This window comes from Centruroides vittatus, unplaced genomic scaffold (assembly GCF_030686945.1).
Source record: "Centruroides vittatus isolate TY-2023 unplaced genomic scaffold, ASM3068694v2 contig_482, whole genome shotgun sequence".
Taxonomy (NCBI): domain Eukaryota; kingdom Metazoa; phylum Arthropoda; class Arachnida; order Scorpiones; family Buthidae; genus Centruroides; species Centruroides vittatus.
Genome location: NW_027122272.1, coordinates 1524620 through 1538365, shown reverse-complemented (window position 1 = coordinate 1538365; position 13746 = coordinate 1524620). Strand labels below are relative to the sequence as shown.

The window sequence follows — 13746 nt, the reverse complement described above, 5'->3', positions numbered from 1 at the left end:
AAAACTATGAATAAAAATTCATTCACTATATTTATAGCCCAATAGCAATTCTCGGAATATTCGCTTCTGACATTCGATTATGGTTCATTTCAACTTTTTAGCATCCATCAATTTAAAAAAAATAAATAAAACATCGATTTATGTTAATTAATTAAAAAGTAATAGTTTAATAAATAAGTAAAACGTATAATTGTGTTCATATTTGCGGTAATGCGGTCGGGCACGGTGGCCTTACAGGCACCCTATGCCATCCTGCGATATGTTTAACCACAGATGTTGAACTGCCACTACAGATTCCCCAAACTCGTAGATGACCGTAGCTAGTGTCCCACCTGGTTTCACGAATGCTTGTTGAGAGAGGGTAGGCCAAGGAAATGTGACAACGTGATGGAGACGTTCCTGGGAAACTCTAGCTGTGTGTGTGTCCATTCTTCTCTGTCATGCAACCATTGCAAACGAAACCGACGATGTTGGAAGCGTAGCGATTGCCGTTCATGCAAATTTGTCTCTGCTAGTTGTCTGCTGATGGTCGGGAAAAAACTGTTCTATAGCGAGTCTTCCATTAGCTCAGAATCGTTGATGGTTTGATGGAATATGTCAAGGCAACACATGGGAAATTTGCCAAGGTGGGATGCTTTCCGAGAGGACTTTCTACGGGAAACTGCTTCTATTTAGGTATTAGACACGTGAAAAACCAAGAAAACTCCACAGGGACAACCCGTTGTTCAGGCGCAATCCTGAAATCAACTACCAATATTCATTTGTTTTATCCACTAAGCCACCGATTCTGGTGGATAAAGACGTCGTTGCAACTGTTCATACTTGTCTCACGACCAGGCAACCGTCTCCAGTGATAGTCTGTCTGAGGAGTCCAGAGCCTAGCTGTCGTGCACGTGTGCCCCGGCGTATCTATTGTCTTCAGCACCTACTCGCAGTCAGATCAGAACGACCGAGACGGCAAAACGAATATCTTGCTTCATTTAGCCCAGCTTTCGCAACGACTGCGTCGCACAAGCATGCCTGGCATTCGAAGATCTCAAAACAACAGGTATACTGGAAATTCTGAACAGAGTAAGCCACTGCGAGCCTTTTTTAAAATAGAATACTGGGGTAGCTAGTTTAATGCAATCTTGTGGTATTTATTTCCTGGCAAGCAATCTGTCTACAACTGTGAAATATAAACCCTACGTGAGTGTTGTAGTAATCGGACAATTGTATTTGGATGCGTAACTCCTATTACAGTCTGTTATTTTGTATCCAGTCGTTCTTTCAATTAAATAAGTTATTTTAATTTATTGTGTACTAAACGAAATACTTTCCAGTGAAATGTTTCCTAATTAATAGAACTCATTCAGATTAGGGTAAAATTAAGATCGATCTCATAATTCTGTGTTAATACCTAACGTCAAAAATCCAATTTAATCCATTTTATAAAGTTTTTATATAGGGTACAGACATTTCTAATGACTATTATAATTCTTAGTCTGAAATCAATTTTTGTTTCTGTTCTTATTAGTCTGCAGATCTATTTAAGTCAACTAATTCATTTCTATTTCACATTAATCTTGAATTCAAAATTTTATTAATTAAAATGGTCTCGGCTTACCGTTCCAATAACAGATTCTTACAACAGATTCTTGATGTTTATGATTTACATTGACATTCTGAATAATTCTGTTCTGTGCATCTTTATGACTTTCTTTGGAGAATGATCTTTTTATTTCAGTATGAGGATGCTCCTAGTCACAAAGCACACTATGTAGAAGAATGGTTTAATGAAATAAATGTGTAGGAACCTAACTGACATTAACAAAATCCTGATTTAAATCCAATTACACATCTTCGAGATGAGTTGGAATGGAGGTTTGAGCCAGACTGTCTTTGCCGGATGACCCAATTTTACTGGTTTACCTGATTTTAGTAGCTTTACTGGCTCTCATAGTGGAATTGTAAACAGCTGAAACATACCAACACTTAAAAAATTTTCAACAAGAGCGAAGGCTAAGATAGATGTAACGTATTCACCTAATCGCTTATTAATACTTCATATTTAACAGATAGATTTTGGACAAGCAGATGCCGAAATACTTTTTATTACATAATACATCAGTAAAATATTTAGCCCAACATTTCTCGAACTTTTTGCTCACGCGACTTTTTGCTCACGTGATATTTGTTTGTAATGGTTTCGCGATCCAAACGTTTATAATATTAAATTAAAAAACACCTGGTAAACTGAAGTCACTGTATATAATGAAATAAAAGTATGCATTAATTGATGACAACTTCTACGCGTGAAACGTATAACATCGAGTACAATTCTATTAAGAACGGTTCCTGCCAATTTCGATTTGTAAGAAATAACTTATTTCAATTTCAATTTTTATTATTGAAATTTAACTATTAAAAAATGTAAGATTGACGATTATGAATGAAACAGACTGTTTCAAAATTATTCAGGAGTCTATTGTATTTTGAAAAGTATTACAAGGTTTGATTATAATCTTAATTTTATTAATAAATAACAATAAATAATTATAAGGAAAAAGTAGTTAAAATTTTTCAGTACTTAACAGATGCATCTATTGTTCCTAGTTCTTGGAGAATATTTCAATAACACAAGTACTTTTGACGAAGGAAGTATCATTTCGCGACACAACATTTGGTTCGCGATTCATAGTTTGAGAAACTCTGATTTAGTCTACTAACTAAACATGTTTTTAATAATTAAATACATTTATGTTAAATTAGAATCAAATTAAATATTAATTAAAACAGTTGTTACTTCGAGGTTTTTAAAAAGTTAATTAATAATTGTTTTGTTTAAATAGAGAAATTTAATATGATTTGTACAAAGTCTTGTTTTATAATAATGCGCATAGCTGTATATTATGGTACATGGATTATGTCAACAACTGGAAGAATTCCAACTAGATAATTGTTTTTAATCCAAGAATAAAAGTATACAAGTACAATAAATAGATTTCTATAAATTTCTTGTATATCCTGTCTACTTAGACTTTGTTTATTAATAGGACCTATTATACTGGTGTAGTGTAGTTTCCAATTAGCAAAACAAAATATCTTTATTTTTATTGTTTTGACTTTTGACTAAGTTCTCTATTTGCTAAAAGGAAACTACATCAGTATAATAAGTCCTATTAATAAACAAGGTCCAAGTAGACAGGATATACACAGAAATTTATAAGAATAAGGAATAGAGGTAAAAGGAATTAAGCAGATTTCTAATTTATTAATGAATAAAATTATTTAGACTGTAATTTTAAATTATTTGATTGATTAACTTAATAATTTCAATCTCGTGATAAAACAATTTTAAATTAAATTAAAATATTAAGAATTTATTATTATTACTGAATATTTTTTCAATTGTAATAATACATTTAGAAATTAACACATGTTTTGATATATAGGTTATAAATATTTAAAGAAAACAAAATACCTGAAGTTGTACCGACTCCACAAAATCTTTATAAAATTAAATAATACTTGACTGTATATACATTTTAAAATATTTATTGCTTCAAATTTCATTTAATACATTTCTTCATTGATTCTGTGCATGGCATGCTTAGGAACACCTGTCTCAAATCAAACAATTCCTTTTTTCCGGTTTATTTTCTACAAGTAAAACGTATTTAATAATATTTAATATTAGTTTCAGAATAGCTTAATAGAAAAATAACTGTATTGTAAACTGTCCGAAATTCTTTTCTAAGAAAAATGATGTTTGAGGTGTTCCTGTTTGTAATCGTTCTTCTACTCGAAGTTTCCGATATTTATTGCGGATGCGACAGAGTTGACTTTGACAGAATAAGACACCGAATTTGTAGTAAGTTTTCTCTATTTTCAAATAATTATGAATAAGTTTTTATTAACAATGTATCTAGTAAATTGTTTAGAAAATGTTTTTTAGCTACTATGAGAATATTTAATATCTGTTTATAAGAGAATAATAATTATTAAGAATGTAATAATATATTTTAATTAACACTTTTAAATGATTAAGTGGACTATCTTAATCACGGATATATTAATACTGTACAGTACATATAAGTGTTAATTTTATTATATTACATATTATTTTTTAATTTTCTTCCTTGATCATTTTCGACACAATGTTTTAAATATTAGAATAAAATTTTAATAAATAAATTCTATATTTTTTAAAGATTATAAATATATATACTTCAATTTTAGATTATTTAACTGAAAAATATAATACAAATCTATTGAAAGTTTCTTATTTATTTCTGGTTTTTACAGACAATACACAGAAAATTAAAGCAGTGAAAGATTGTTTAATGCAGCTGGATAGTAAGGTTAAAACAAATATATCATTTATTTTTAGAATATTAAATTAAATAGAAAAATATCGCTATAAAATTTAGTAAATTTTAAAAAATAAGACGAAAAAAAGTTTTTAAGAGGACGAAAATTACATTAATTCATAATAGATCTTTAATTGTAGTCTACTGCTAGACCTCGAGTTTTTCTTCATTAATATATAACTTTATTTTTTAAATTTACTTAATTTTTATGATTAATTAAAATATGACAAAGACAATTTTTACAAATTTTATATTTAAAAATTTTTTTATTGTTATACTGTAGAAAAATACTTGAATTACTGAAATTCTGTAATATATATTAGATTTAACAAACTTTTAACATAAAATATAGAATAATCCTACACTTTATGTTTAAAATATAGTAGATTATGATTAATTACTTTCAAAATTGTTAATCGCCAACAAAATTTCTCTAATGCCATTAACTTATTAAATATTAAAGCGTGTTTCTTGATTGGAGCTAATTATTTATGAAAATAAAGAGAAATAATTAATCTAAGATAACAAAATCCAAATAACATGTGTTTAGATTTTTTCATTTTGCAATTTTATTTGCAGCAACTCATTATAATCATTCTTTTACGTGTGAGATTATTTCGTTGGGACAATCTATAAATTTTATGAATATTCCATCTCTTAATTTCTATAATTATTTTTAGTTTTAATTAAATTAACAGATCGATTCTGTGGACAAAAATATGTCTTGAAACTATGAGAAAAGATACATTTATCCACCGTTGGAATTTTAGCGCCATCTTGTATCTTTAACTGTATTTAATAATTATTTTAGAAATGATTTATTCAAAAATAAGCTGTATTTCTTTCTACAGTTTTCTCTGTATTTAAATTTTATTTATTTTTGGAGTTTGGATTAATTAATGTAAAATAATGTATAAAAATATTATATTATTAAATATAGGTTTTTATAATAAAAAAAAACTGTGACGGTTGAATGATCGAGAGAATAAGGCGTCAAAATATCGCTCCTGGGGACTCGGGGTTGATCTGTTTCTCATCACCCAGCTGCTCCTATATTGGTCCTGGTCAAACCAATCATGGGTTCGGCCAAATCCATAAAGGTTTTCAGACGAAAAGAGATGGAACTGAAAACAGAAACAGTTGTTAATAAACTTTTTTTTTATTGATACAATTTCGTATTGTCAAAAAATTTATTTGCATTTTAGCCTATATATATTAAACGGATATCTTTTCTTTTGACGATTATTGTAATGTTAAGTTTTGGTAGTTTCCAAATTTAAAAAGTTGAAATAAAATATAATCAAAATGAGTAACATGAGGATAATTATGCACTAAAATTCTGTTACGACGGCTAAGATCTGCACAAGGTCCAAATTGAATTGCCCAAGTAAATGCAAAGAATGGAACTGTTACAGATGATGGGATAAGAAAGCAGCAAAAATATTTTAGCAGCAGATGAATATAAGAAATTTTTTAGTTGCAGCAATGGGTGGCTGCATCGATTTAAACAGCGTCATGGCTTTTCATGAGAAAGAAACATGGTGAAACTGCTGAAGTTGATTTGGATGTTCTAGAGGAGGAAATAACTAATCTGTCGACAATAATTGAACGATATGATATGAAAAATGTGTACAACATAGATGAAACCGTTTATTTTACCGATTATAACTTGACAAAACGATTTGTCATGCATCTGTGAAAGGCTGCAAGAAGAATAAAGGTAGAATCACAATTGCCTTTTGTTGCAATTCAGACGGTATTGATAAGAGAACTGCGATGTCATTGGAAGATTCTCAAGGATGACATAGAAAGTCCTCTAGTAACTGCGAAAGAAGCTCAGGCTTATTTAGAGAAAATTCGGCATTTTCTTCAGGTAAGTGCTTTCAATAAGGATTATCTAATGCATGTCGATTCATTGGATACATTTATCTCCATAATTCGAGGAAATAATGTAGTTCAAAGTAGGTTTTTTAATAAGCGAAAAACAATAAATGTAACATAAACTAAAGTAATAATTATGCTTAGTATCTTGACATTGCTATTTGCATGTCGTTTTCGATAAACTGACACCCTCACTTTTCCACCATGGCCTGGAAACGAATGGTAGCAGTGTAAAGGGGGGTTGATTGTATATCTGAAATATTTTGTATAGTTTGGATTCCTAGATTTCTCCTAAGTACGCCTTATAAATTGTACTTTACTGTTTTGTTTATCGAACCTTGCCCATTTTCAAGTTTTTTAGAAACTTGTTGAATTAAATCCAAGGAATTACTGAGCAACTGGTCTCGATTTTCTAGATTGGTTAATGCATCAACAAGGCAATGAAAGATAGATCTAATGTATGAAAGATTATATTTTATTGAGTCTCTGTTTAGCAATTTTTGGCAATGACTAATTGCAACAGCATTGTTGGGTTCAAAGGTATCTGCAGCACTTTTTATTTTATCCAAATGTCTGCGTAGTAATCCCTACAATCAATCACTCAGTGAGACAATAAGTTGGGAAGACAATCCGGGAATTTAGCCTTTTGAACTCGAATATATGTCTTAGAAATTATTTTCTTAATGTTTATTATTAGTGAATATACACTTCAATACTGGTTCTGCACAGTTTCACAAACATAGGAGAATAAGCCATAATTAGAGAAGTAAATCCCGGTTCACATTGCGTCAAAAGTCGCTTCGTTAATCGCTTCTGACGTCGTACTGCCGACAAGGTGTTCAGACTAAGCAATTTTACTAGAAAACTAATCGAAAACGACTTATCATTTATATTTAGAAATCATATTTTCAGTATAAAAAAGTGCTTTATAATTTCAGCTAACTAAAGAAATAAATATTTTGTTTTAAATCAATGAATCAATTTTTCTTCAAATTTTTATTTATTACAATTATAACTTAACAAAGTTTTTGACAACTACCAACTTTCTCGTAATATCCTGTAATTCAATAGGCCAATAACTGTCATATAACTGAAGTTTTCGATAAATCTTTTTGTTCATTTTCCATGCTTTAAGCAAAAAATGGCGAATGAGACCAAATAAATGGAAATACATCATCACGTGTTTTACGATCTTAGTGTTCATTGGATTAATTCCCAAAGGACAAACGATAAAGTTCAATGGAACAGCGTCGCTGATAAACAGAACTTTCTCATGTTGGATTTCTTTGAGCCACAGAATAGCCAAAGTTTCATTGAAAACTTTCGCCATGCGCTGATGATTGAATTTTTCTAAAACTTTTGTCGTTAGAAAAAGTGATATAGAAGCATTGTCAGGTGACAGAATACAGACAATCACATTTGCTATGTATCATCGCATTGAATTGTTTTGTCAAGTGATATCCAAATATAGTTCTTCTGCACTTCATTATGTATTTATAAAAGAGTTTCATCGAAACAAAAGGAAACTCAGTTCCATCACAATGTAGATTCGCCATTTTTCGACTGTATTTCTCCAAAACATTCTTGAGCATTGGATTCTTCACTTTCAAAAGAGCTGCTAATACAGTATTAATGTCAAACATAACGCTGAATTAAATTCTCACTTAGATTGTTGTTTCTGTTAGTAATTTAGTTGTCTGTCCAGGTTTGCGTTCTTTTTTGATTTGAACATATCGGCTGCGGATGTCCATACCTGAATGTTGGTTTACTTGAAATCTTTTATAAGAAAAATTTTCCCCCACAAATTACACTTCACTTTGAAAAACATTAGATCTAAATTTATCCACAAACAGTATTCTCTTAGTTTTACTGAAATAGAAGTCTTTTTTGAGACATGTTAATGCAAATTAAAATATAAAAACATATGCTATTAGCTGTCAACGGATTATCATATGCGAGAGTATTCATAAGCAGTCTTAAGAAAGGGGGAGATTTATAACCTTCCCATCCGAAATTTTCATTTTCTTTATTCCATTTTTCAATAAAATTAAAAACTTGGTCTGTTCTTCCTCCAGTTTTACTTCATTGATCTGTAGTATTGTTGAGTGAGACTAATTAATAATGTGGAACTAATGATGATGATTAATGACTCAATTTAAATATTTTTAAAAATTTACTACCCATTCAGACTCACAAGTTACGTTTCCGTTTTACTATTTTCAATTATGTGTAAATAATTTCGTAACAATAACTACAATATAAATCTTACTTAAAATACGCGATATTTTAAAATCATATTTAAGAGTAAGTCCTCACACTTAACGTTGTGGATACGTTCTTGGAGACTGCGACTTTAAGGGAAACAACGTGCAAAGAAACCAATTTTACCATACGCTAATTGACATAAAAAAGTGTTAATTTCATAGGCATATTTCGGGACACAAACACATAACCACACTTCTAAATAACGACTCGAAACATTTCTAATATTAACATTCAAATACATGTAAGCTACACGTACCGTACATTTAAGAAAGATTAATGGTTCGGCTATATCATTATGAACCTAACTGAACCCACATGGGTTTGATGAAAAGTCTAGTTAGTTCTCACGAAAGTCAAAAAATTAAAGAAAGAGGAATCAGCGAGAGATGAAGATCACAATGATGGTAGATGATATGGGTGGGGAGATTTAATCTGTCTCATTGATGATGAGTAATAAAGAATAAATATTTTCAAAGCGAAATTGTACGAAGTATCTCTTATCACCACGCCATTCAAAAACAATTAGCGATTCCATAGAGGGGGCTACATAAATTAAAAATGGCGAATGAAAATAAGTCAAGTTTGCAACTTACACTGACATTAAACCATGTATTTTTCTGTTAATGTGGATATACGCTCACATTATTTAAAAAAATGAAAGTATAATAAATGCAAATTTTTATAATCAGATCTCTAGAAAGGAATTCGGTTAACATATTCTTGATGGATCGTGTTTATAAAGAACTTCAACACCAACTGTAAATGATTACAAATGTATTTATATTTTTTCTTCATCCACGTTATAACGAAACAACGTTAAGTAAGGACTTACTTACATTATAATATGAAAACAAAAAATAATATTATGGAAATTTTAGATGGACATAAGCTTGTCGAATTGCACTGACCTTATCCCATCGGAAAAATCTCAAGTGAAGAAATTTTGTGAAGAAGAAAATTGTCAGTTATTTAAAAAAGTAAGTTTTTAACTAAACTAATTTTAGAATAATAACAACGGATATTAGTTTAGATTTTAACATTTTATGAAATGCCAAAAGTGATACTGGCTGTGCTTTTGATATTTCATTAAGTCTGTAGTTTTTATTCTTACAGACATTCACGATAATACTAATCAGATAATAAATTTGGGAAAAGATACCATGCTTCATATTAATGACTATCACAATCGATGTTAATATATTTCAAACGATGGACAAATTATTGCTTGAAAATCTCAAAATTAAAAATGGCCATTATGGGCTTTTATCATATAGAGTTGTTATCAATTTCGGTATTATTCAATTTCTTAGCTAAAAACTCTGAAAATGTATATTTTTACAATTTCTTACGATAAAAATTTAAATTATTTTTAAAAGAACAACTTGCAACGTATAGGCCTATTTATTATGCATGATGAATCTTTTCGAAACTGTAATCAAATCGAAACTCTATTCATATTAAATTATTAAATAACACTCAACACTTAATTATTTAAATCTATAAAAGTATTTTAATTTGTAGGTACCAGTATGTATGAAATGCACATAAATATTGCAATTGTTTAAGAATAAAACTAACAGAAACATCAGAAAACTGAAAAACAACGTACAGTGTCTATATATGTGAGGAACCCATTCTCATTAAGTAAATTAGAAGACAGGTAAAATGTTACCATAAATACTACTGGAGTTTAGGATTCGAAACGGATTTAAATCTTTAAAACTTATTATAGATAACTTGAGTCAGATCGTCTTTCTTCATCCCTTATTCATACGAGATGATTAATTGCGGATCAAATCCGATCATAATGTACAAAATTAATCCGATTTGTTAGTTTGTATAGCATAACTGTCATACGTGGTACTGGAAATAGTGTATAGATGCCATACAATTTCAATTTTTCCGATTATAAACAAGCTTCACCATCAATAGGATTGGCCCAATTTAATAATCTTAGGGTAACAGGATTGAGACGTTGCTTCCTATCTTTTATCCATTCTGCCGAGTTTTCCTCAAGTAATTGGGGTAATTGTGATCAATCACACAACCTTAATGTTGTGGAGTCTTAAGTTAACTAATAATTAGACGACAATTGAATTTTCGTATACTGTCAGTCCATTTTTAGGAACACGTTATATCAGAAAGACATAATGTGTTCCTAAAAATGGATTGAAAAAACTTATAAAATTATTAATGTAGGGAAGTTTTACCTTTTTGTAGTGAATATAATTTATTACAATGCATAAAACATTCTTTTCGTATATTAAATATGAAACAGACGATAGAAATTGTTTTGTCGTTACTGAAACTGAAAACTGGCAGAATATGCCATCACGCAATAACTGGTCATTTTTGTTTGTCCACTGAAAATGTATGAAAATACGAATTTAGCGTATGAAAAGTGGTTTAGAGGTATCAAAGTATAGTATTACGGTATGTACGAAACAGTGAATTGTCCTACTGAAAGTACTGTATTTGTTTATTAAATTTCGATATAAAAATAGTATCTTTTCTTTATGTCATTAGAAACTTTTTTTAGTTGTATTTTACAGTATTAGTCTATAATTTAAAAATATAGGCTTATACATAATTTTGTTTGAACAAAAATATTTTAAAACTTTTTAGGTAAATTAAAGTAAATTGTATAAATTATTTTATTTTCCAGTATATTATTTGTTACAAGAATTCGTTAAAACATATTGTAGTAAGTATTTATTAAAATGATTAAAATATTAATAATTGTTTATTTTTGTTTCGATTACTTTAAATAATGTTTTATTTTTATTATCAGCAGAGAAAATTTAATAAAATAACTAGAATAAATCTTTATAAATCATAATATATTACGATAATATTATGTTATATTTTCTTATGTTAAGCATCAAAATTTTCATTAATATTATTTATTTTATTTATTTCAGATTAAAGCAGAAAAGAACAAACAGCCGATGTTGAAATTTGTGGTAATTTCATAATAATAATTTACTTTTTTAAATTTAACTTAATGATTTCGTTCAGATTTGTATAGAAATAAATTTTATAAACTTGATTTTTTTTAAATTAAAAAATTAAAGAAATAAAAACGAGTAATTTATTCAAAATAGATTTAAAAATTACAAATAATTTCAAAATAAATGTAGAAATAAGTTTTCTGAAAAAAACTTCCAATTTTCTTCAAACAGAATTTGTTGAAGCTAATGTTTTGCAAATAGAGAAAATATAAAACACGTTTTCTAAATTGCTAGAATATTACGTTGCCGAATTTTTAAGTATTTATTCAATGAATTTCTTGTTTTCTGTACAGAAGAGTTTACGAATCGATGTTGAACATATGCTCCACTGGTTTTCTCGATTGTGAATTCTTATGAGTAAAATATAATAGTTTGTATCCAGTCTATTCGAAAGAATAACATTATTCTCATCGATGTTTCCCTAAAATATTTTCCTGATATCAATATCAGTCTGAGCATTTAAAAGAAAATTATCTAATGCCATTTTTGTCTACTTGAAGAAACTTTATTCTTTTCCGCAAGCTTTACAATAATTCATAAAAGCGAATCTAGTTCACCAATATATTAGATAGTTAGTCAGATAAATGCAAATAAAAATTTTTGAATGAAATACAGCATATAAAATTCTATATTGTAATAGTTTATTAACAATTCGAGTCACATGGCAAATCTAATTATGAGCAAGCGAAGCAGTTCACTGGTAGGTACCCAGGGCTTGGAGACCTGGTTGGTACAAAACAATTTGACAAAAAGTAAATAATAATATTGAAATATTTTATACCAAAACATGGAATATTTGATTTTGCATATATATATGTTACTTAACAAATACGAAAATATAAAACTTATTGGGTTCTTGACACTCAAATAATATTTTACCGGATCCCCGTGATACTCTTACTCTGCTACTGGGTGAGATAAAATAATTTCTTCTAGCGCGGCCATCCTGAGACTCAATTCTAGCCCTTTCCGAATTTTCGTGGTTTATTAAATATTATTGTGATAATTGGAAATGCCTTACAATACAGAACAAAGAGCTTTCCAAATGGAAAGCTTTATAAAGAAGAAAAGTTACCGAAAATTAAGACATTGATTTATGCAAAATTTCTTGAATTGTATGTTTGTTATAAACTTCCGTTGCTCATATACCACGAAGTAAGCACGAGATGGGCAATAGAAATACAGTTTTCGTAAACAAAAAATTGTGTGAGGAAAGAGTTCGTGACATTTGAACAATCTGAAAGAAGTTTTACAGTGTGCTGCAAGAAATATCTGATGAGTACGCAGTACTCGTGTAACAGACACTGAGTAACAGTAACAATTGTAATGATCATCAACATTCACAAGAGCCTGTATGTGCAAAAAATATAGATGGAACACATTTTCTTTTCAATTTTCTTTCATTAAAACAGCAAATGGAAAGTTCAGGGCACTGTTAAAGTGAAAAAATTGCTAATTTCATATACTGTATTTCTTTTTGTATACCAAACGAATACGTATAGTTAACTACTGTACACCTACATAAAATGTAGAACAAAGATACGTTTTATAAGTTTTATCTTTGCTAATTTAAAATCTATAATGAAATTATTTTAAGAAACGTTTAAGATCTAAAACCTCAATTATCTTGATAACAGGAAAATGTGACCTACTAATTTTTTTTAGATTGGACCTTTTAATTGTAGAATTAATTTTTAATAAAACTGCCTCTTATGCTGAATGGTTTTAGATTTAATGTCAACTTATTAATATGACGAAATAATTCTATTTGCAAAAATAATTGTTATTAAATTAATTACTAAATAATTTTAACTTATGCTACACAGTTTTTATTTCTTATATTAACAACGACAATGCGTTTTATGAACATTTACTTATTTTATATCTTGTTTATATATATATATATTATATTATATTATATATATATAATTAAAAGATATCTATATATATATCATACAATTATAATATAATTTTATTTTTTTATTTTTAGAAATGTGTTAACAGTAACTACAAATAAATAGAAAATTCACCATCCTGTTTGTTGAGAGTTTAAATATTGCAGACAATTATATTTAAATTATATATATTACCATTTAACTTATAATATTTGTCATATCAAAATTTACAATTATACGTTAAGAATTTTAATATGTATTTCCATTAAATATAACAAATTAATGTTCTTGTAGAAATTACTTTGATTACAAAAAATGTAATAAATTTTGTAATACAATTGC

The 13746-nt window shown here is 28.6% G+C and overlaps 1 protein-coding gene across 2 annotated transcripts; it reads left to right on the top strand.

The window, feature by feature from the left end:
• The first annotated feature begins 3702 nt into the window (after window positions 1–3702).
• LOC136977892 (uncharacterized) lies at window positions 3703–13720 on the top strand. 2 transcript variants are annotated; one of them, XR_010881143.1, is made up of 6 exons: window positions 3703–3853; window positions 4288–4338; window positions 9377–9475; window positions 11164–11202; window positions 11420–11461; window positions 13500–13720. XR_010881143.1 is itself a non-coding variant. In XM_067273485.1 (6 exons), the coding sequence occupies exons 1-6, from the start codon at window positions 3745–3747 to the stop codon at window positions 13524–13526; spliced, it is 372 nt and encodes a 123-aa protein (XP_067129586.1). In that variant the 5' UTR covers window positions 3703–3744; the 3' UTR covers window positions 13527–13720. The 2 variants fall into 2 exon arrangements, 1 of the variants encoding a protein (XP_067129586.1); XM_067273485.1 differs by having other exon boundaries at window positions 4288–4343.
• The last annotated feature ends 26 nt before the right edge of the window (window positions 13721–13746 follow it).

What these genes read in the sequence shown, in the direction of transcription:
- LOC136977892 (XM_067273485.1), top strand. Translation starts at nt 3,745, where the DNA reads ATGATGTTTGAGGTGTTCCTGTTTGTAATCGTTCTTCTACTCGAAGTT. An exon ending in TAATGCAGCTGGATAGTAAG is followed by an intron (nt 4,344 to 9,376) that starts GTTAAAACAAAT and finishes TGGAAATTTTAG; the next exon opens with ATGGACATAAGCTTGTCGAA. An exon ending in ATTCGTTAAAACATATTGTA is followed by an intron (nt 11,203 to 11,419) that starts GTAAGTATTTAT and finishes TATTTATTTCAG; the next exon opens with ATTAAAGCAGAAAAGAACAA.